The sequence below is a fragment of the Uloborus diversus genome, chromosome 3 (assembly GCF_026930045.1).
Source record: "Uloborus diversus isolate 005 chromosome 3, Udiv.v.3.1, whole genome shotgun sequence".
NCBI classification, from domain to species: Eukaryota; Metazoa; Arthropoda; class Arachnida; order Araneae; family Uloboridae; genus Uloborus; species Uloborus diversus.
In genome coordinates this window covers 77,641,716-77,666,681 of record NC_072733.1, presented here as the reverse complement: position 1 = coordinate 77,666,681, position 24,966 = coordinate 77,641,716, and the positions used below count along the sequence as shown (strand labels likewise).

General features: G+C 32.8%; 1 protein-coding gene across 1 annotated transcript in view; it reads left to right on the top strand.

Annotated features, from left to right (window-relative positions):
* LOC129218230 (ruvB-like 1) overlaps positions 1-24,966 on the top strand; it is a 131,569-nt gene that overhangs the window by 34,948 nt on the left and 71,655 nt on the right. The window contains exons 4-5 of the mRNA XM_054852454.1: positions 7,934-8,017; positions 17,595-17,752. Of these exons, the coding sequence (XP_054708429.1) occupies positions 7,934-8,017; positions 17,595-17,752 (242 nt within the window). The remainder of the gene's footprint in view (positions 1-7,933; positions 8,018-17,594; positions 17,753-24,966) is intronic.

Genomic DNA, 24,966 nt, shown 5'->3' with positions numbered 1-24,966 from the left:
TTACAGATTTTTGGAAAATTTTTTTAATTTAAGCGATTGAGCACTTAACATTTTGACTTAAAGTTTGTATTTTAATGATAAAGTTGAGCTATACAATTTTGTAAAGTTGAATTTATAAGTACATCATTTTTTTTATGTCTGCTAAAATAATTAAGGTATATAACACGTGTGATTGTGTTTTGGTTATTTACTGGAAATCCAGTAGAGTTTGTTATGCTTTCATCTCCCTACTTCCAATTTCCCTCCTTTACCTCAAATATTCAAAATTACTACTTTTGTTGGGTTGTGGGGCATTTGGAACAGCTTACCAGAAGAGGCTGTAATCAGCAAAGGGGTAGATAGCTTAAGGAAGGTCATTGATATTCATTGGGGTCAAATAAATTGACTAGGACCAACCTAGTTAGGCCCTTTGCTTGTTGCTGGTTATCAACAGGCACTTATCTGTGCAATATTTTAACTTCATAAATTATTTTAAAATAAGAAATGAATTTTATATGTATCAAAAGTAGTTGCTGTACAAATGTATATTTAAGTCATAGGGGACTTAGTTTTAAAAATTATCCCCCCCCCCCGATTAGCTCAGTGAAACTTACAGGTGACTTTGTATGAAATCGATTGATTGATTTATACTTTGATACCCATAAATAATTATCAAAAGTCTAATACTATTAAACTTAGTGCAACCGAAATTACCATCTGGGTTGTGTTTTTGATCCTAACCGCCCTTATATATGTATGAACCACTATCAATCAAAACCTCCTCTAGCAATTCCAGTGAATTTAGGCATTGTGGTTTCTTCTGATAAAAATTAAAATCACTCAGGAAAGGTTCTTTTTTTTATATATAAATATTAACTTGCATATTCTATAAAATATACTTCTTTGAATGTGAAGATTTCAAAATTAAACCTCGTAGGACCTGCTCCTCTTTATGACCAAGTTTTTCAGACATTTGCAGGAAAACTTTCAACACAGTGGATCTTTTTTTTATCAAAGTCTTGTTGTAGAAAAGGCAATTTTGTTTTTCTTTACTTTTTTATATTATTACCTATTATTTATATGTTTGCATTGCATGAAATCTTCATACAATATTTTTAGTACAAATTTATGATATTGCCTTGAAAAAAAATTTTTTTGCCTTGAAAAGTACTTGAAAAGTGCTTGAATTTTTTTCTCCCTTAAGGGTATGAACCCTGGAGGATTATGAACCAGCTGATATGCTGCTGGTGCTGTAAGAACAATACTCAAAATCATATTAATCTGTAGTGAATTTAATTGGGGTCCAATTACATTGAATATATTAGACGAATTAAAGTTGCGCAATAAAATTATTGAGATATTGTCTTTAATTTTAGAAGCATGAAGTCTAGAGGGGTACCCTATTGAAGAAATTCCCCCAATTGCCAGTTTTTTTCTTGTTAAACATACAGTCTTTCTGGAGGAGATATTCAAAGTAGTTTAAATGCAAAATGGTCAGTTTTTATACCTCTAGGTAAAGTCCCTGCAGTTCTGTAAAAAAAAAAAAGTTACAAAAGCCTGTTGGTTCATTTTTGAAGTGGTTTGGTTTTTTAGAGTTGAATTTATTATTTTTTTCATTTTCACCGGGAATGCCGATCAACATCAATTTACGTTCCTGGTTTTCATATACCAACCGTGTTTTAATAAAAAAAATTTCGTTGATTCTCTGCAGTGGTGGCAAACAAAATCCCCCTGTTGAGTTTCCGCTTCATTCACAAGTTTTGCCTTTAATTTTTATATCGCTTGACATTGAACGACAATCATAGTATTTCTGCTCAGGCTCTCCTTGCACTATGTCATCAAAGAGATATTTGTTTAATGTTTGCCATAAATCAATTGGGCTTAAAAGTTAACATAAAGTTAAAATAGATGTACATACCTGCCAACTTGTACGGTTTGGCCGTACATTGTACGGTTTTGGTACAAATTGTACTGTTGTAAGGTTCTGTACTAAAATTGTACGGTTTCGCGTAAAATTTCCCCCAAAACCTAAAAATGCAAAACTTTCGTTCAAACAATCGAACGCGCTCAAGCCCATCTATCTACAATCGACCGGAGCCACCGCGCAATGCTTTTACGCATGGTGATCACGTGATCACTGAGCTTCCAAACCCAAGCCTTGACGCCAAGAAGAAATGCGCAATTTCAACGTACCATCCAACACTTTTCTCCTAGCCTCTACGCATGCGCTATTTGTTTATAAACGAGGGAAGTTGTTAAGCCCGCCTCCATGCGTCGATCGTGATTTTTAGCAACTCGTTGAGCATCCACTGCTGCCGGCTAGAAAGACGTGCAGCAATAGCGTAATCGGCGTTGCTCGCCTCGTGTGAATTTATTTTTGGATTTTGCTTCCGTAACAGTGTTCTTTCTTTCTGGATTGAATAATCGTCACTGCCGTGAAATGGAAAAGGAAAAAGTTATAATCAAGTGTTTCTGGAATCCTATGCACAAGAAATCCCCTGCATAAAACAGTCAAGAAAAGGGCCCTCATTTGCGCTCTGAACCATTTGCAGTTGCGATATAAAAATTGCGCATGGTGGCAAAAGTGATATTAAGGACCATGTTGCAATTAAAAAGCACCAAGATTATATGGCAATTTAAGCAAAATCTCAGAGACTCGGGACATTCTTTAATCGTGTGGACGACGCTGCGGGAAGTGATGTCATACGCGCGGAGTGCCTCTTCACCAGTTTCATATTAGAGCATAATCTGCCTATAGCAATAGCTGATCATGCAGGGCAACTCTTTAAAAAAATGTTTCCTAAATGTGAAATTGCTAAACAATTTGCATGTGGTCTGACTAAAATGAGCGCCATAATTAAGGAGATGGTGTTAGAAGGTAAAAACTCATTAAGGGACATTCTACAAAAAACAGTGTTTACAATCTCTGTTGATGGTAGCAATGATTCGAATGCACAAATTTATCCTATTGTGGTAGTTTATTTCAACACTGAAGAGGGCAAAATAAAAATTCTCTACTAGCTCTTCCTGTGCTATCTGGGCGCTGTACTGGAGAAAACATTGGGAAATTATTACTTGATACCTTGCAGGTAAAAAACAGTGTAGAGAACTGCATAGCTTATAGTGCAGACAATGCAAATGTAATGATTGGCGATAAGAAGGGTGTTGCTGCTCATCTTAAAAGCAGAAATGAAAATCTCATTGTCATGGGCTGTGTTTGTCACCTTATTCACTTAGCTGCTGAGAAGGCAGCCAACTCCCTTTCTGTGTCAGTGGATGACATTTTAGTCGACATATTTTATTATTTGGAGAAAAGTGCAAAGAGAAAAGAAGAGTTAAAAGATTTGCAAGACCAATTTGATGTGGAAAACCACAAAATTCTTAAACACGTGTGTACTAGGTGGCTGTCTCTAGGCAGGAGTTTAAAACAGTTATTAGAACAATGGGATGTACTTTGTAGTTTTTTTAAAAATCAGATCGTACAAGCGGATAATTCTAAGAAAAATTCTTCACTTGAATCATACCGAATTCCCTTGAAAACATCTAAGAAAAGCTCTTCATGCAGCAGTGAGCAGCCAACCAAAAAATTGAAGACAAATTCAAGTTGTGCTATGAATATGCCAAGTTCAAGTAAGAAAAGCACTGTATGTACTCAGAGTTATTTGACAAGAGAGGAACAATTACTTATGTTTTTAACTTCTGATCTGAACAAAGCTTATTGTTTATTTTTGAACTTCATGCTACCAATTTTTGAAAACACAAATGTAATATTGCAGTCTGCAGAACCGAAAATTCATATTTTGAATTCTTTATTGTTAGAAATGTTTAAAGATATTTTATGCAAATTTGTTCAGCCATTTGTTCTCAAAGGTTGTGTACGTATAACTGATGTGAAGTATGCTGAGAGATGCAACCAGAAAAATGACCAAGATTTGTTAATTGGTAGTGCTACCTTAAAAGTAGTCAATAAATTAGAAAGTAAGGAAAAACAGCAATTTTATTCTGATGTTAGACAGTACTTTTCTACATGCTGCAATTATATCAGACTCAAGTTTCCTGTTAATAGCGATGTATTAATGCATGCTGAAGTTGCGGACATTGACAAAATTTCCCAAAAGTCTTTCATGGATGTGCATTATTTTTTAGATATATTTCCAGCTATTAGTTTCAAAAATTCTAACGAAACTGAAGATGAGGCCAAAGATCAACTCCAAGCAGAATTTTGTGCTCTACAAATTGATGACTTACCACTTGAGGTAATAAATGAAGAAACAGTGGATAAAAAGTGGTTTGTTTTGGGGAAGCTTAAAGCAGCGGATGGATCACTTAAATATAGTAGAATAGCTAGATTCATGTTGTGCATCTTAACAATACCACACAGTAACTGTGAATGTGAAAGAGTATTCAGCTGTGTGCGGAAAACAAGAACTGAAACCCGAAGTTCTTTATCAAACGAGAACTTAGAAAATGTTTTACTAGCCAAAAACATGCAGAAACAATTCTGCTATCAACAGAATTTTAATAAAGAGTTTTTGGCTAAGGCTAAATCTGCTACGTATAAACATTTAAAAAGTATGGAGGCGGAGTAATTTTTTTTTTTTTTAAATTTGCAGTATGAGGTTTGACCAAAATTAGGTACCCCAGTACCTCATCAAGATATTGTAATTTTTTGAACATTTCTATTTTTAGTTTTCAATGGCCTTCTATGTTTTCTAGTACAGTTATGTTTCTTGTAATGTAATAAGAATGTAAAGGAAATTAGAGTGTTATTGTAATTTTGAATCATTGTAAGGTTTTGAACGGGAGATTGTAAGGTTTTCCAAGTAGACATGTTGGCAGGTATGGATGTAAATAATTTTCTAAGTTTAGGAGCGGAGTCAGAAAGTTATATGTATAAATTAAGGTAGTTTCCTATGTGGCCATCTGACTGAGTTCTTTATATGCTGTTTGATGGGTTGGTAGGATCTTTAACTGTTAATTAACTTTGTAAATATGTAGGACCACAAAAATGTTCCAAATGAATTATTATGTGACCGTATTCCTGTTAGCTATTAGAATTAATACTGCATATTCTACTAAGTGGTGAGTCTTTTTCAATCCCGGGATGCCTTTCAACGTGTTGTACTCGTTTTCTTCGGGACACTTGCTTTTTTCATATGCCTCCAATTTTGTCTTTTTGAAAAAAATTTCTTCTGATGAGATATTTATGAGCTATATTAGTTTATTATATCGTTTTTAAATGCTTAAATGCTGGTCATCATGAAGGATAGTTCCGCAAATAATTTTTATTTGAAATTTTACCTCTTCTTTGTCAAATTCGTCCCTATCCACTGTTTTTTGTTCTTTGTAATTTTAACTCTTAAATTTTTAAAGTGCGGTTTTTGTGTGCAATTACTCTTTCAATTAAGACTTTTTTAAATTAAATGTACTTAATTGAATGCATGCAAAATTGCAACTTTCAGGAACACATTATTATCATCTATCCTACATTACTTGAAGCAAATTGCAGTTATGTTTTGTTTAATTGAATTTTGAAGCCTAAACATTATGTGACTCTAAATAGTTTTCAATGTCCTGGGCTAATAGAATGCTACAACCCTATCTTCTGCAGCCTCAAATACATGAAAACATTTTTGCGGTTCTCCTGCTGGCATTGTGATATTTTTATATTTCATATGTCCCCATCTCTCCACATTCAGTTCGAAGAAGAACCTGCAACCATTCTGTCTTTGCTGATGCTGAGCAATCGGGGTTAGTTTTTACGTATATAAGAGCAAAACAGTACGAAACATAAACAGGTAGCGAAGCGAACTTATTACTTTTGAAAAATAGTATAAAAACATATATGCATAATTTATAGCCTATGTCACTCAGTAAGAATGCACATTTCATATAGTGACGGAATTTTTCAAATAGGTGCATTGGTTCCGGAGATTACCTTGAACATATGAGCATACAAAAATCCACTCTCTCTTTATAATATTAGTTTAGATTGCATGTCATACTCTATCTTTTCATTGCTCATCCTGTACTTTTTCTTCTATTTAATTGGAAATATACATGTGTTACAGATATAACATACTGCTTTTTGTTACTTCTGAAACAAAAAATGTTGTGTCTGTAACGCCATTTTTTTAAAAACTAAGGAAGTCACAATGTTTTAAACTATGTTAAACAAATACTCTAATGAATTGCTAAAAGAACAATGAAGGATTTCTTTTAATTTTGATTTTTTAGGAAGTAATGACAAATTTTGCCAATTTTTTGTTACAGACTTAACATTAATTTTCATTTTAAAAAAAAATTTAAATTGCATAATTTTATTTTGCAAAAAATTTCAAACAAATGCATGCTATTATAGTATTATGTTAATAGTTTAAACTGTACTGCAAGTAATTTTGTTCACATTTATTTTGCCATTAGAAATAAGCATTTGAAAATATGGTATTTTTTTCTGGTTGTTACGAAGACCTGAATGTCATACTTCCAACATATATTATTTATCTTTTATTTTAAAAAAAAATTCAATGTTCTGAAAATATACATTTTAAGCTATACAGTGATATATAATATATCAACATTACTGCTATATGAAATTTTGACCTATTGGTTTCACTTTTCATGGAATTGCCAGGAGATATCAGTTGTATTGTGAGTGGAAACTCTAATTTTATATGAACTGAACTGAAAGTAGATTGTATTTATAAAGTTGAAATATTTTGTAAGGCTTAAAATTTCGAGTTTGCGACCGGCTCGCAAAAGTAGTGCTTTTTAAACAATATTTCCTCTATAGAAAGCTCTGCTAACAAGAAAATCAAATCACAAGATTTTATTCTTAGTTATTTTTTTTAATCATCCATAGGTATGAATGTGAATGATAAACATTCATTAAAAATGAATTTATATATTCTTCATGATTGTCCAAAAATCAAATTTGTTTCCTTACAATCAGTATTAAAACCAAACCAAAAATCTGGTTAAAAAAAAAACTGGTTTCTTAGATTGAACCATTAAGTAGTCGCATATTGGTCTATTGATTCCCCACCTGTTGTCATATATTTTGCTCTATCCCACCACCCCTTATATTGATAAAAAGACCCATTTGTGTAGCTGATCTTGAGAAAATCTCCAACCCTTACACAGAATTCTGAGAATTTCTTTTGGTATTTCAAGGTTGCATAGCTTTCAGAAATGTATGTTGGTCATTTAGACCAATAGCCCAACAGCCTAGTCAACATATCAACAGTTACTTTCTTTGAGCATACACTGTTGGCATTGTTCTGTATTGCATACTTTTGTATAACAAATGGTATCTATTCTATTAGCTGAAGCAAACACGAATTCTAAATTTTTTTTTTGTCTCACTAATTGCTAGGGCAGGAAAAAGACCGAAACACTAGCACTAACGTAATATAAAGAGACCCAACTACACCTGTGTTAAAAAAAAAATAACCAACCCCGTTTTTTCCCCACCTGTCTTGTTTTATTTGTGTCCTTTTCCACATGACATGGGATCTTATGAAGAAAAGATTCCTGATTTTTTTCCATTAAACTTAGTTTCGATTCTTTTGAGAAGTTAGTTTATTATTCTGAAGGAGTAAAATGTGCACCATATGTAAAACAAAGTGTTAAAATCATTTGAATACCATGCAAACAAATTTTTCCAACATTATTTCGTTTTCTGAAGTATGTTAGGAATCTTATTTATTAACAGAAAATTTTTTGATTATGGTGCAATGCAAAGTGTTGTTTTTCGACAAGAGCTAGGTGACTGACATTTATTTTAAAAAGTTTGAAACCTTTAAGCTCTTAATTTAAAATTAAGCATGATATTTATATTTAAGAGTAATCTTTAAAAAACAATGCTGCGATACTTTAAGTCACATTTTTTTGTCAGTTGTATGAGCTGTACGATTTGGTTGCTTTCTGTTAGTTTTTTTCCTTCTATTTTTAGGGTTACGTATAAAGGAATTAAAAGAGATTTATGAAGGTGAAGTAACTGAAATCACTCCTATTGAAAGTGAAAATCCTTTGTGTGGTAAGCAATTTAGAATATAGTTTAAAAGGTAATATAAGTTATACATACATTTGGTATAGCTAACCAGTGTATATATACACTTCCCCTCATTAATTTGAATAAACCTGCTTGTTTTAAAAAGTTTTTTCCAAAAATATATGGAATACTGTACTTCAATGTAACATTCATGTAGCTGTTGTTTGTGTAGCTGCTTACATCTATATCTATATCAGACATTGGTCATAAAAAAAGGTATGTAGGGAAACCTTTGCTCTATGCAGTTTCCTGCTTATTCTTCCCATAGAGAATGCTGTAATTGCTGTTTGAAATACGTAAGTATATTATTAAGTATTGGGAGTTGAATCATGAGCCCCTTGGAACAAGAGCTTAAGCTTCGTGTAAGCAATTCATTCGCTTCCTGTAAAAAATGCTGGCAGCTCACCAGTGTCAATATATTCAATGTAAATAGTGTGCTTGAAAGTTTGAATTTGAAGTTGTAGAGTGATTGATCTACTTCAGCATGACGAAATCGAATTGAGGCAAAAGCTTTTTTACACAAGGTGCATCAACTCCAGAAAATACAGTCAACTCTACTAAGGGACATGCTAAAACCTTTTAGCTTTTGGTACTTCGAGTAATCAGAAGCTACTTTCCCAGTCTATCGTGATTTCAAGATGAAATCATTATTTTTTTAGTTTATTTTTCAGATTAATTTTGATTATACCTTCAAAGTAATTGCTTTTTCACATTTTTAGCTTAGTTGTCCAATTAGTATGTTCAATCTAAACTTTATTTTTTTACATCATATTATCCGTGGATTATAAAAAGCTTTTTCCTCCTCAGGCCGATTTTATGACCTACAGACTAAAAGCCACCTGTGGATAATACACTGAAAAATACGGTGTCTTCAAAACAAGTAAACTATTATTTTTCCTTAAAAATATAGTGAAAACGTATTTAGCATTCTCTCAACTTCAATAATGATAGGGTAAGAGCCTCAGTGAATGATTACGTTAAAAAAATTAAACAGAGCCTAGATAACTTGACACTTGGATAGCTCGGCCACCGTCCCGGTAACCTGACGCATTTGGGTCATTCTCCAGAAAATATGTTAGTTTAACGTTTCAGAATTTCTAGGAGGGGTAAGAGACAAAATGTCGATTTCGATCCACATAGCATTTTGTGGTTGGTATAGGAGTCATATATGGGTCATTCTCCAGAAAATGTAACTTTTGAATGCAAATATTTTTCAATTTTAAAACCTTTTGTTTTATTTTTTTTTTTCATTCTTACATGAAAGTGTTACCTACTAGAAGTAACCATAAAGAACAGCCCAGCTAAGTTCCAATTATTTTACTAATAAATAAAAAAAGTAAAAAAATGCCTTGTGCATGGAAATTTAAAAAAAAAAATCTTTGAAAAATTGAGGCCAATTTAATATTAAAGTAGTAATTTTGTTAATTGTACAAACAATGAGCTGTTTTAATGATTATTATGAATGTAATTTTTAGTTCTTTTAATTAAAGTGCAACTTAATTAGTAGTCAGGGCCGTCTGAAATGTGTGGGGGGGGGGGGCGAGCGGGGCAATCACCCCGGGCGCCACGAAATGAGGGGGCGCCACAAGGAGCACAGAGATGATGCACAGTGATGAACACACAAAACAGAATCATTGCAATTATTCTCTAATTTTTCCTAGTGCACGAAAGAATTCCTCTCTCCCAGTTTCCAAAACATTCGTTTCTTTGTAGCATTGAAGCAGATTCTGACATTATAGCTGTTTAGAATCAAACAAAAGATGACAATCTTTCTCTAGTTCCCACAAAATTTCTTAGAATTTTACCCCTGCTTTTTCCGGCTTTTGCCAGAATTCCTGCTTTTTCTGTTGGCTTTTATAGTCTATCCTCCTTTTTTGCCTCTCTCAGGCCTCATAGCACTCTTATTTTTCACAAAAAACGAAAAAATTTGGATTTTTCCTAATTTTCGATTCTCGTTTTCTTTTTATTTCTATTTTTCCCCTTCGAATCTTTATAATCCTCAATATCTGCCAAAAGCGTATGTTTTGAAATCGTGCCAACGACGTCAAACACGTGTTGCGCCGAAAGTTGCATGTCTCCTTTGGGATTTCAATATTTTTGCATTCTGCAAATATTTCTATCATTTTTAATGTTGAATGGTTTTTTACTATATGCTACCTTATATTTACTTATTTTATTCAACATTTAAATAATAATTTTATTTACTTAAGAAAAAATGCAAAAGTCAAAAAATGGCTCCAGCTTAACAACTGCCTCGAATTTTTAAAACCGAATTTCGGGTCCCAATGCAAGGAAAAAGATAACCAATCATTTGTATAGTTAAGTTATTTATTTTCTATTCTTACTATGAAAAGTATGTTCTACCACATTAGGAAATTTTAGATTTTTCACTCTGTTGTAAATTTTTACTTTACAAACAAACCTAATTTTAAAATTTATGTTCTTACTCATTCAACACTATAAATTCAAATGTTTTCAATGAAAAAAAAATATTTTTCTCTAAAAAATATGAAAATTTGACACTATTGTGTGATGCAGCCAAGATTAACTTCTGACTCCCTCAACCCTTTGTTCAAGGACTCAGGGGTTAGAAATTATTGCTTCTTTTTCAAAATTTAGATTTATTTAGGAATAAACACTCTTGCAAGAAATGATGCAAGGCAGCAAATTGTACAAAATTATTATTTATAGGTAATTAAATATATTACCTTTAAAACTGCTAAATTAGCAATTTTTTGTTCAATTTTTGAATATCATGACTTCCACGTTCCATTTTGATGCAGTTTTGGATATCATACCTGTTATGAAATGTTTTTGGATTTCTTCCTTTTTGCTCTCTGACCACTCTTATCCCTAGTAAGCGTCATTTAAAAAACACATTTGCTTGTGATATTAAAGAAAGGCGGTATGAGGACCTATGCCTGAATATTTTCTGAAATCAAGTATTAAAAATACAATTGTCAGGCCATATTTTGTTATACAGTAATCCCTCGTTATATTGTGCTTTTCAGGGGACAAAGAAAAAGAGCGATATATCCGAAAGCGCGATATAACGCAGGTCATTAAAAATAGTTATAATTCCAGTATACAAGTAAATTAGAATTCGTTCTTCTTGACATGATTTTCTAATGGTTTCGATGTAGTTCACGAATGTACTATCACACCTATTGAAATTTAAACAAGATTGAAATTTAAGAACATTTTCACCGTCAGAAAGTTAAAAACATCAAATGGCAAATGAAGACGATCTTTCTGAGCTACCGCGAGATAAGAGTGAGCATCCCAATACCCTCTTATTCCCAGTAGACTTTCTAATCTGTTTGACTTCCTGGACTTGCTGTGCAAAGTATGTGGAAAGTAAAAATAACCACATTGTTTACAGAAAACTCTTTTGCCCGTCCAGGTCATTCTTTCTTTAATGCAAATCCCGATTTTTGCAACAAAGCACAAATCTTTTCTGTACTAAAAGAAGGGCGTATGTTCTCTTCTACCTGGGCTAGTATGACACTTGCTTGATGTCTCTCCCTCATTGTAAAGGCCCTGCATCAATACAAAAGAAGATGTCAAGTAGTTTACAGACTATCTTAAATGGAAATATACTGCGCGGGTATGTACATTTGGATGACAGGAATGGCTGCTGCTTTTCCAGCAAATTCAGATGAATAGTTTCGTTTTGTTCATTGGAAAAAAATAAAGAAGAAAGAGACCTTCTCTGAGCAATACCGTATGTTTTAAGAAATGGTTTTAAACTTAAAGCAAAGTTTTTTTTCTTATTTTAGGCTTTGATATTTCGGGAGACAGAAGAAGAGAGAGATATATCCGAATGAGCAATATAACGAGGCGCGATATAATGAGGGGCTACTGTATTAGGGCCAGTAATTTTTCAAAATTGAAACTCCAAGAACCCAATTCTAAACGGTTTTATATGTTTTTTGAGTATGCAGGGCTTTCCCCTCAAACTTAATAAAAATTTGATGCAAAAAAAAAAAAAAAAAAGACATCTTGGTTTTTAGCACACATAAAAGCTATCATTAAATTGGTACAAGAAAAACCAAAACACTCTTGAAAGCAATCATTGGATGAGTCCAGATCGAAATTTAATTTTAATGTAGTATACTTCGATAAATACATTTTTTTCATCAATGAATCATTTATTTGTATTCTTAATTTGATCAATATAAGTAACTAATTCAGTTTTAATTGTTTGTTTTTTACCTTGTGGGGTAACATTTTACAAGATAAATATTCAGATTTTAAACATTTCTGTTTTTTGAAAAGTTTTTGGGATATTAATGTACAATAAATATAAGAAACATAATCATAGCTTGCTTTTTAATCTGTATTATCCATAGCCCTCTTGGTTTTCTGTAATATTTAAAAAATGCAAGTATGACGCGCTCACGCGCATGACACACTAATGCAGACTTGCCAAGTGCTCCGTTTTTCCAGGAATTAATCCGATTTTTTCTGCGTACTCTGAAAATCTGATTTATTCCAGAAAACTCTGATTTTTTCTATCTCCGCATATGCTTTTGCTTTTAGAAGGAAATAAAATCCATCCGTGAAGAATAGAATTGGCTCGTGACGTCTCCAATTATTGCAGAAAAGAGTGAGAGAACGTAACGTTTGATTGGCTACAGGAGACGAAAAAACTAGACTCTTCCAAACTCAATCAACTGCATTCCAGTCCTCCCTTTCCGTTCAACGTCAGCAGCATTCATTCTGCATCCTGCATTTCCCCCCATCACCCACCTTCCAGCGCTCAGCGAGTAGTGTCATTGGAGTCTAGTGTTATGGAGAATTTCTAATTTAATAATATCTCTTCAATATTTCCTTTAATATTTGCAGAGTGAGTTCTGAAAGAAGACTAATATACTATTTCAAACTTGAACGACGTTTATTAAACAACAAGGTATATAGCTAAAACAGTCTGTAAAAACTATATATGTATACTAAAAACATAATAATTAATTCCATCTCACATTTAGCTACAAACTATGGCGCACCACGTGCTATGTGCTATTAATGTACAAGATGACTAATACAGAAATGAGAAAATCTAAACTGCGTGACTATCGACTAAAACTTCGATGTAAAACTTTAAACCCATTTGGAAAGAAGCTAATAAAAGCTCGTGATTTTGAAGAGGGGTGAGTGGCACAAACAAGCAAGTTTGAATGCTGACAAAGCAAACCGCCTACTACAAAGAGAGGTAAGCAAAGAGAAAGAACATAAGCCGCGAGCGGCTTAAATATCCCCAGGGTCATTAGCATATCCGAGTCACCTGAACGGACACTCGTCACTGCTATCGTTGCACATGTGCCATCAGATTCCTTCTAGAAGCTTTGATGTGACGTCATCCATTACGGAGTTCCGCAAAGGGTGGACGAAAGTGAAACCAAATATTCGATTGATTCCTACAACGCGAAATGAGTGCTGATAAGCTTTTTTACCCCAGTCATGCAGAATGATTGGTAATACATTGTAAGTAGCGAAAAACATACTCTTTTACTATTGTTGTTGTGAAGTGATGAGATAGGTTTATTTACTGTTGTTGCTAACAAGCATTTACGTCTAACATCGAGTTCGCCATTTTTTTAAATCACTGGCGTGTTGTTGGCTGCGCGGTTGCATTTTAGCAGTAATGATCTGTTCTGTTCTTGGTTCCGTTTATCTTAGATTTGCACGTGGGATTTTTCGCATGTTTTCGCTTTTGCTGTTCCAAGTTTAATTTGACATGTAATTGCTGATTCGTTCATTTTTCTGTCGTTAAGATGTTTTCTAAGCCAAGAAGTGTGGATAATATTTTGAACTTGGCTAGAATTGATGAACAGTGGGCTGCATTGTCAAAAGAAGTCGCGCCACTTGGACGACCCAAATATGAAAAATTAAGCCAGGTTATGTTGGGTGTTCTAACACTTCCACATAGTAATGCCTCGTTTGAGTGTATTTTCAGTCTTGTGCAAAGGAATAAAACTGATTTTAAAAGTTCAATGAACCAATCCACTTTACAAGCAATTCTTGTTGCCGAGTCTAGGATTTCAAATGTTTGTTATTTACAAAAATACGAAAAGAAGTTCTTGAAAAAAGCTAAATCAGCAACTACAGTTGCATTGAACAAATAGTCAAAATTATAATAGAGGAGAGTGATAATGAAGGGGCCGCTAACAAAATATTTGTATAAAAGTATTTTAGATGCCACTAATAGATGGAGCTATTTCTTCTACTAAACTCATCCAATTTTGAATTTCATGTATTAAAAAAATCTGAATATATTCTAGAAGTATACATGGGGGCTGAGTGGACCACCAAAATATGGTTTTTTATTCCTTTTTTTTCTGATTTTATCTTTAATATTAAACATAACTGGCTGTCATAAATTTAGATTACTGTCTTGTAAGAATAGATGTATTATAATTTCTAAAATTTGCTCATTTTAACCCAAAGAAATATTAGCTATTTATTAGAAACATGAGTGAAATTCTATAAATGATTAAGATGATCTTTCCAGTTATTAACCACACCTACCAGCATTTCCCCCATTTAGATTTGATATAAGTTATTTTATCCAGCATTTAATAAATAAGTTAGGGTTAAATAGTATTTTGTAATCTGGTGTATATTTAAATAATACTAATTGTTTTTTTAATTACTTGTCTATTTGAAAATCTAAATAATAATTCTTATTTCTTTTTAACACTTTGTCAATGATAATATTGAATTTTACAAAAAGTAATTAAAATTTTCATTATTAAAAACATATATACAATTTAAAAAAATGTAATGAAATTGGTCTTCCTTTTTGCTTGTATTTTTGTTTATGAAAATTTTTTAAAAGATCAATTCCACATGTTTTCATTGAATTCATTTAGTGGCCCATTCATTACTTTCAATGGCCTGATATAGATCCCATGGGTGGGGATGAATTGGCGAAATTATTATTTTCTGTTATCATTCATTATAGACATTTTCTAATCTAACAAGGGCTCCCTTGTATCATGGAAAATGAAATTTGATGTCATTACTGCCACATCTTTATGAGGAATGACATTTTGTGTTTAGGTTAGGGAGATGAGAATTTATTGTGTGACATAATTCCTCATCCTACTAAAATGAATTAAAGCACAATATTAAAAAATTAAACTTGCTTAAACAGTAAGTATTCAAAACACTTGTGAAAGGAATAATAAATAAATAAGTATATACTTATAATTAAACAATTTATTAAGCAACATAACAGTCACTCAAGGTGTGTGACATACCACAGAGGTGAGAATTTACATGTTGTTAACCAAAAATATACTTAAGTAAAAATTGTTATTAAAAATTGTTGGCAGGTTTAAATAGATATATTTTTGATGAAATTAAAAAGCATTGTTAAATGAATTGTTCCTTAAAGTTTTTACTGTAAAAGGCGTGTGACAGAAAAGTTACTTTTTAAATGAGGACCCATTTGTTTCCTTCTCTAGTACAATGATATATTTATGTGGGTTGAAAAAAAAAGGTTGCTCTTGGTTCGACAAATCGTTGACATTGATCGACAAAGAAATGAGAAAAGACAACTCATCATCATTTGCTCACATTAGCTTTTGGTGAAGTTGATTTTTGATCATCTTCCAAACCCACTGACAAACAAAATGATCAATAGTAAATAATGCATTAAACTCTTGAAATAAACGATGCAGAGATTTAGAAGATAGGTAATAAGATAGCAACATTTTTGTCATTCAAACAATTTATAGTTTACACCAGATAAGAAATACAATTGAAGCACTTTTTAAGTAGACTCAAAGACTTGTTGAATTATTTTCAATGAGTCTAAAACAATTAAACTTATTTAAAGCACATCATTTGCACTTTCTACTCTTCTAACATTTTAATACTTTAATACTTGACGGTATCAGTTTATGGAGTTTTTCTAAACTCCTAAGAAACTTTTGTTTTAATTTTTGTTGTTTTAATTTTTTTTTCCAAGTACTGTAGATTTCTCCTCACAACAATATATTTTCGAATACAAGTAGTGTGGAGAGCAAAAAAGAATAGAGGTAGGGCATTATTTGTTTCTTGTGCTAAAAATTAACAGTATGAAGTAGAAGCAATATAAAAGCAATAAATAACATAAGAACTTTCAAAATACTGAATTTGAGGTTAAATAATTAATTGGATGTGAAATATGTAAATCACAAAAAGATATCTCAAATTGTATGTTACAGAAATGTGAAAACCATGATTTATGCATTTTCGATGCCGCAAGGAGCTGAATTTGGTATAATTCGGTTTTCCCCCCTTTTCCTCACAGTTGTTAAAATTTTTAAAAGTCAAGGTTTGTAACTGCATTTCTCCAAACGTTTAAAGTTTTTCAACACTTGAAAATGAAAGATTTTTTTTTCTTTCAACTTTTAATTTTTTTAGGAACGAATCATGTAGTTTTTTGGGAGTTGAAGGCCCCCAACAAAGCTGGATCCCTAAGCTATGATTTGTTTAGCTTATAGGCAAATCCAGGTCTGCTAAGAACAACATGTTAGTTTAGAGACAAGTGCAGTAAAGGGATGGCTAATCAGGAAGAATGGGATGGCTGATTTATAAGCCAAAGTAAAATGAGAAAAATTCATTTCTAGCTAGTCTGGTAGCTGTAGCAGCTTTAAACTCTCGGCCTGACTCTACTCTGCGTCAGCAACATCTACTGTACAAGATAGAAGTAATTTTTCATGCTTTATTTCGGCTTGTAAATACCGTTGCCTCACTTTTGCAGTCCAATTCTTCCTGAATCTACCCTAATAATTGTAATTATTAATACGTAACCTTTGAGAAAAAAACAAAATTATAAGAAGTAATCCCAAAATTAATATAAATATATCATATAAAATAGGACTGTAAATATATCTTTATAAGGAAATTATTTTAATGGGGCCACGTAAAAATCTCCAGATGCAGTCACATTTTTCGCTGACCATTGCCCATCCTCTGGAGCAGAGTTTAAAAATCTCGGTTTTTGACAACATCTAACTGTCAAAATTCAAGGCAAAAACGAAAATACTCCCCTCCCCCTCTCACCCGAAAACAACACCTGGGAATAATCTTCAAGACCAACAAGAGGCTGTGGTCAGCCTATAGCCAAAAACTTGGGATCTGATTCTTGGGGGGGGGGGGGGGGAGTTGTATATTGGAGCAGTATTAGTGCATGGGTGAAGGGGGTCTGCTGGCTCTTGACGACATTTTTAAGTCGTCTTATTTCAATACAAAAGTCTCTCTTTTTAAAGGTCGTCTTTTCTTGGGATTTTGAAACTCCCAGTTTGATACACGTAAAACTAGATTCATACTGTTACAAAGGTCAAAAGCTTGAAATTCAAATTAAGCTCATATTCCAAAATTAGTATAGTTAAAATCAACAACATATGTAGATTTTTCTTTAACTATGCATGTGTAGGAAAGGTGTGGGGGGGGGGGAGGCTCAAAATATTTTTATCTTGAGCACTTCACCAAACTTGCACCCAAATACACAGCTATTGTTACTATAAGTCATAATAATAAGAATGTTTTCATATCAGTTTTTCCATCCTAGGGTATGGTAAAACTGTTACCCAAGTTACTGTTGGGTTAAAAACTGCTAGAGGTGCCAGGAAATTAAATCTGGATCCTGCAATGTATGAAAGCTTTCAGAAGGAGAAGATTAATACTGGTGATGTTATATACATTGAAGTAAATAGTGGATCTGTTAAGGTATTTATATTTTAATATTACTTACTGCAGGTTTTTCTTATCACATAGAAGATCAGCAGTTATATTATCATTATTTTGTGAATTTTAAAAAGTGATATATTGAATCAGGATTTGTATTTCATTTAAACTTTTATGAGGAAGGTAAATGGCCTGCCTCAAATTTCAGAAAATTTCAATTGTAATTTAAAAAATTTCATTACCATCCACTAACACCCCTGAATCTAACCAACTTTTATGTAGAATTAATGATGAGATTAAGTGCTTAAAACACCAACTACAACATCTTTAGATAAAACAAGTCGCAAACATCTCACTGAATTCAACAACCAGGTAGCATGCAATCTTAAATATGTGGACTATCCCCCGTGCGCGCTCATAAGTTACCACGTCGATCGCTGTTGCTAGGCCAATATGCCCCCAAACTTATCCATTTTGAAAGAGGTAGTATGCCACTAATTGGCAAACAACACAAGCTCCCATTCAAGCCATTGGATTTCACTGGAGTAGGGCTTCTTTAATGAATTGAGGATGAATGACTACTGATAGGAATTGGCAAAAACTGTAAGTAAAAACTTTTCATAAAATAATTTTTCATTTGTGTTAAATTGGTCAGCTTAAGATTTTGAGTAAACAACGAGAACTACTAAAGGGAAACAAAGACCGCTTAATATACTTTGCAGTTCTGCATGAAATATTACAGTCCCTTCGGCATATTTTTTAGTTTTTACAGATTTGGCACAAAATTTATGCATTTGAGCTAAGTTTTGTTATAGAGATGGAAGGTAAAAATCGATGAATTCTAATGTATAATGAATATGTAGACATGCAAGTTGCTCTAATTCGAGCCTTTTCCCCATATTTTTAGCCTTTCATAAAATTTTGGCATTCATATCAATTATTTAAACTATTAAATATTGTGCCCTCATTATCTATTTAAAAATATTTTTGTTATGACATTTTCTATTAGCTGATTTTTTCAAATAACATTTTATTATAATTCAACTTGAAACAACCCAAAATAAAAAGTTTAGTAGTGACTTTTCTTGATCTATGCCTTTGATAATCAAGTAGTTCAATATAATATGTCTGCCTATGTATAAGGTCATGTAAGTTAATAACTTAAAAAATACCAATCAAAAATTTTACAGATAGATTAATTGCTCTTTAAAACTCACTTGTTATGTGGTAAGGGGGGGGGGAGGTGTAGGGTTTTGTAGTTGCAAAAAAGTGATTTTTTTTTTTCTTTTTTGTTTTGTCCTGTAGTTAAACATTTTAAAAACATATTCTGAAAATTTCAAGTGGTTTCGAGTAAAATTCCCAAAGTTATCAAATTGTAGCTCCGACAACTGCAGACCCTCAGAATGTCAGTGCTGCTTGCTTGGGAATAGTTAAATGTACTATAGATGAATAACCGAGAAAGAAGAGGCTGAAGAGATCGAAGCTGCACAATGACTGTACTCTATGGAGCTGGAATTGATGCTTTTCAGCTTCTAAAACTTGAAACGCATTTTTCTCAAAACCACTTTTTCAAAGTCTGTGTTCACTTCCATTTTAAAACCAACTGACCAATTCATTTCAAATTTAGTATCCATATTCTGCATATAACCCCCATCCCCCTACATTGAGTTTGAGTTTTTTTTTTTTAAATTTTTTATGGGTTTTTTACTAATAAAGTAGCAAAATTTTTCGTGAAAAATAGCACTTTTAACTTCAAATGGCTGCCAAAAATTTTAAAGTCGAACAAAAAAGATCTGAGAAAATGAGGTTTAATTAACTTTGACTAAATTCAAATAGAATTTGATTTCAGATAAATGTCAGCTGAGATACAGTGAACACTGCAAAACATCTTTTTCAAAGGTGCTCTGGGAAAAACTCAGTCACCGGCTTGTCTGTGGATATTTTTTGATCGAAAATTTATAGAAAATTATTAAAACCATACATAATCATGCACAAGAGACTTTAATAAATTTAATGAAACCATTTTCTTAAAAAAAAAAAAATCCTAAAAAAAGTGAATATTTTTGGCTGAAAACTCTACTCCCCCTCCCCTTAAAGTTTAGTGTTTAATTATTTTTTCCTTTTAACCTTTTGGAAAATGTTTTTGAGTTTTATGTATGTAAATGGTATGGTACCCCAAGGTCCCCTGAATGTACCATTTGCATGGCTCTTTATGTATATACAGTGGAGGATCAAAACTCAGCACAACCTCACAACTTGGAAGAAGTGGTTGTTCGGATTTTAGGATTTTGTTGATTTCAGGTCATTATAGGTACTACAACTAGCTTTAAGTGGCATCTGAAAATTAAAGAAATGAAACAGCAATAAAAACTTCAAAATATTTATGAATTACTGTATAGGACAATTGAATTGAATAGTTCATAATCATCAAAAAAAAAAGTTTGATAACTAATTCTTTGAGCTGTAACTAAAAAACATTTTTAAATCCAAAAGTAATAGTTGCTCTTGGAGTAACCACCACCATTAGGAAACAAAAACAAATGGCGCCATTTTGAAAGTAATTCGTATTTAGTTTCAACAGTCAACTCATTTATTTTCCAGTGAAATTTCCAAAATCATCCTCATTCAGCTTTAACATGCTGAATTGTTTGAATTTTTGGTTTATAGTGAAATTCCATTACAACGAATACCAATACAACGAAATTTCAGTTTCAACGAAATACATATTCAGTCCTGATTTAACTGACATTACATTGTTTGAATTCTGTTACAACGAAATTCTCGTTACAACGAACAGAATTTGTGGTCCCTTGAAGTTCGTTGTAATGGAATTTCACTGTATTTGTTTCTTGCATGCCATGTGTCACGCGAAATTAGCTTTTTGCTGTAACTCTGCAGCAATCTTTTAGCATCTGATTTTGGTTTATTATATTTCTTACACAATATTGCATATTGAACCAAAATAAAAGCATTATTTTGAACAAATATGTTTTCATTTGATTACATCAGTCGGCATGCGTATAAGGTATAACAGTAAAACAAAACATACTATCCATTATCTGTAAAAATAATTGTTTGGGGAAATAATTGTGATTTGGATAAGAAAAAAACTGAAATACAATAATAGAAAATAAATTCATAGTGCACAAAAAAAGTTAAAAAACAACAACGCTGATTTTAGACGTTGGCGGATTTTTGCCGCTCCACTGTATCAGGGTGTTTCTGAACTCTTGGGCAAAACTTTAAGGAGTGATAGTACACATCAGAACAAACAATATAAGGTCAAAAGTAAGTGTTCGAAACATCTTCCGAAGAAGATAGGTGCCATTAAATTTGAGGGTCTAAAATTTCAAATGATTAGAAAAAACGGAAAAATTAGTCGATTTGTTTGCGGTTTTCGCTAAAAATATTCTTTTTATCAATATTTTCTTGAAAATAAATTTTGCAGAAGTGGTTTAAAAAATGCCAATAGAAGGCGCTTTAGACTTTGAAGTAACAAACAAGCTATTTTTGAATCTCATTAAATGTTTTCTAAAGCTTAGACCTAAACTTAAATTTTCAGATTAAAATCAATCATTAGGAGTTATTAAGTTGCGCAAATTGAACTGTGTTTTGAAGTTGAGATACGCTCAAAAAAAAAAAAAAAAAATTACCAAGGAGGAAATAAGCAATCTTCATTAAACTTAAAATGCCTGTGGCCTATGAGAAGATGGAGAAATGATTACAAATTCAGAACAAAAGATTGTTTTATTAAGAAGTTATGGCACAATAATGGTTACAAAGCCGTAAGTAGTAAAGCCTACTATAGCAGCTATACAAAACAAAAGGCGGCATGGTATAGAATGAAATAGGTTGCCTATAACCACTGAGGCTAAATTGAGATTCATCGTTGTAGATAACACGTCTCCTGTCTGTTACAACCCAGCTAATCAAGTGCAGCGAAAATTCAATTGACGAAAATCTATTCCATCGCTATATGCGCCGGTTCAAGATACCAGCATCTTACAATCTACTCAGGATTGTTTTTCTTGATACCACCAGTTTCTTGGAAGGTGTTCAATGGCATGGAACTAATGTTAGCGAACTTGTTGATACAGTAGTGGGCGCTCTCATCATGTGCAATCTTCGCACTCATTCCTGTTTCTAGAATGCCTTAACTAGCTTCATTGGAGTGATTCGTTTATTTTTACCTACACTAAGCTACACCCACATCCCTCCAACTGAGGTGGCGGCAGATACGCCCATGCAACCAACCTGCTTCTCTGAGACCTACTGTACATCCTTTCAGAAAGTCCAACAGTTGTTCATATACCTCTAAAAGGTGGTCCTAATCACAATAGTGTACTTACAACTCGACAGTTTCTTTTGAAGTGCCCTTTGACACAAGCTTTCAAACTTTCAATCGAACCTTTCTGCGCATTTTGTATGCGCATAGTGCCTTCTGGCGATGAAATTTAAATCATCTCTTACCAAACTACAATCCTGCTGAGGTTGTTGGTTGCAGCTCAATTTATTCTTGATGCATAAAATTTTTTGTGACAGTGTATTTCAACCTTTGAAGACAGTTCAGTTTTCTCTACTTAATCACTACCAACAATTCAGATTTTAAGCTCAAAATTTAAATTTAACTCCAAGCATTAGAAAACATTTAATGAGATTCAAAAATAGCGGTAAAATATAGTTCGTTACTCCAAAGTATAAAGTGCCCTCTATTATCCTTTTTAAAACTGCATCTTCAATATTTATTTTCAAGAAAATACTGATAAAAAGAATAATTTTAGCGAAAACCGCAAACGAATCAACCAATTTGTTGGTTTTTTAAGATCATTTGAAGTTTTGAACCCTAAACTTTAATGGCACCTATCTCCTTTGGAAGACATTTTGGACCCTAATTTTTGACATTATATTGTTTGTCCTGATGTGTATTATCACCCCTTAAAGTTTTGCTCAAGAGTTCAGAAACACCCTGTATATCTTACGTAATTGATCTGTATGCATAAACTACATAAAAGCAAACAAATTTTTGAAATATGTAGAAGAATTTAATAAATAATTTATTTAATAATTTAATAAATTATAATAGAATAATTTAAATGTGCTAGTATGTGCTTAAATGTAGCTAAGTATGAAGCAAAGCAAGTAAGTGAAATGAATTTAAGTCCAAAAAGGTGTGAGAGAAAAAATCGTACCAGACAATACTTGTATGTTGTGAAAAGTATTAGAAAAAAAAGTTGCAATTAAGGGAACTTCCATTAGTTCTTTTAAGTTCTGATGTATTTGCATCTTTAATCTCCTTTACTATTATTCTTATCATGTCTTATGTACATTTGTGTATGTAAGATGAATGTAGTAGCTGCAAGTAATACAAAAGCTAAGTTTTTACTGCTGGAATCTGCCCCAAATTCATGATTTGAAGCAGCTCCCAACAGCTTCAAATTCATCCTTCTACTGCTCCAAGTTTACCATTTTAATGCTCTTAAAATGAGTTTCAGTCCGCATATCCCTGTGCCAAGGTAAAAATAGTGTTTTTCCCAGGGGGGGGGGGGGGAGCTGAAAAAATACTCAAAATGAATTAAAACTATTGCTGTTAAAAAAATACACATTTTGTATATTTCCTCATCTTTTTTGTTGTCATTGCTGTCTAAATTTTATCCTAAAAATGTTTTGTCTACACAAAAAAAAAAAAAAAAAAACACTTTTAGGGCCGCTGCTTGTGCCCCTGAGTTTAGCAGTACATTGTGACTTTGATTTAATGATACCTGTTTTAATGATTTCCTCATTTTAATGATGCATTTTAATGGTCCAGATTTAACTGCACTAAATGTATGTGCTTCTCGATTATCGATATCCTTGATTTAATGATAACTTTTCTAGTCCCTTGACAATCGTAAAATCACAGTTATACTGTACTTACATTTCTGATTTTTTTTTTTTTTTCATGAATTTGAAGCAGTCAAAAACAGGAACAAAATAACAGTTGGAAGCCTTTTTTTTATCTTGCATTTTGATACCTCTAATATTAAATCCAAAATCAAAAGGATTATGCAATTTAAACCACCCCATTAAATATATTTGTGCCAAATTTTAATGAACATTTTTAATTCACTACTGCATGTAACTTCAACTTTAAATCTGATCTATGAATTATTGTGCATTCTTACATATACATCTACTCTGTCTAAATGCTCCTTATTGTGAACACCCCGATATTCTGAAAATAATTTCATGGTCCACACCGAAACTCCATATACTTAGCATGTGCTGATCTCTCTGTACTCTGAACACTTAATAATATGAACACCCCAGTATTTTTAATGCTATTTTTTAACCCTGTTCAATAATTATCATGTTCACAATCGGTACTCAGGTATTCCTAAAAATCAAGTCAGAAAACCTGAAACACGTTCCCAATTTTATCATGATGAGTAAGGGCATTAAGGGGAAGATGGAAAGAGGAAGAAGAAAAATATTATTATCCCAGATATTACTGCATCATATAAAATCATTCAGCGGAGCAATATAAGCCTGAAATTCCTGCCACAGAACTGCTTATTTCAAGTATCGGACCATTGTATTAAACAGAATTCAAAACCTTTAAAGTACAATTATCTTCAAGAAATATGTGGCTGAAGATCACCCAGAAGAATTTTTGCTTACGCTATTAGATGATAACATGTACCTTGCATGAGAATACACATTGCAAAAACATATTAAAATTATTTTTTTCCCCAGGAATTTTACCGTTAGCAGACCCTCCCCTAGGATTGGGCGGGAGGGCGCCATGCCCAACTTGCCCTTTGATTTTTAGAATGCGCCCAACTTGCCGTTTTATCGGTAAAATGCCACCCTAATTGCCTTTTTGTTCATGAACTGGCATCCTTTGGATTTAAGATTTTTACTAGAAAAGGAAGGAGCCAGTGTTCCTTTCCATTGTTTTCCTTTAATGACTTTCTTCTAAGTGAAAACAGCGGACATCCGCCCCTCCCCCTCGCCTCCCAACTAGGATTGCCATTGAGCTGACTTAGAAAAGCATGCCTTCCATTATCAGTTACCACAAGGGATAAAAAGTGGCCTACTGGGCATTGCAACAATTGCTTAACAATGTTCTTCCAAGGACCTTTCACTTTTGGGAACACTACTGATAAGCCACTGCTGAATTCCCAGAATCACTTCCTTGCTCCTTGCCTCAGGCTTTGCATCGCCCTTTATTTAATAATGGAGGGCTGTAGCGAAAAATACTGGCTGTAATCCTTCCT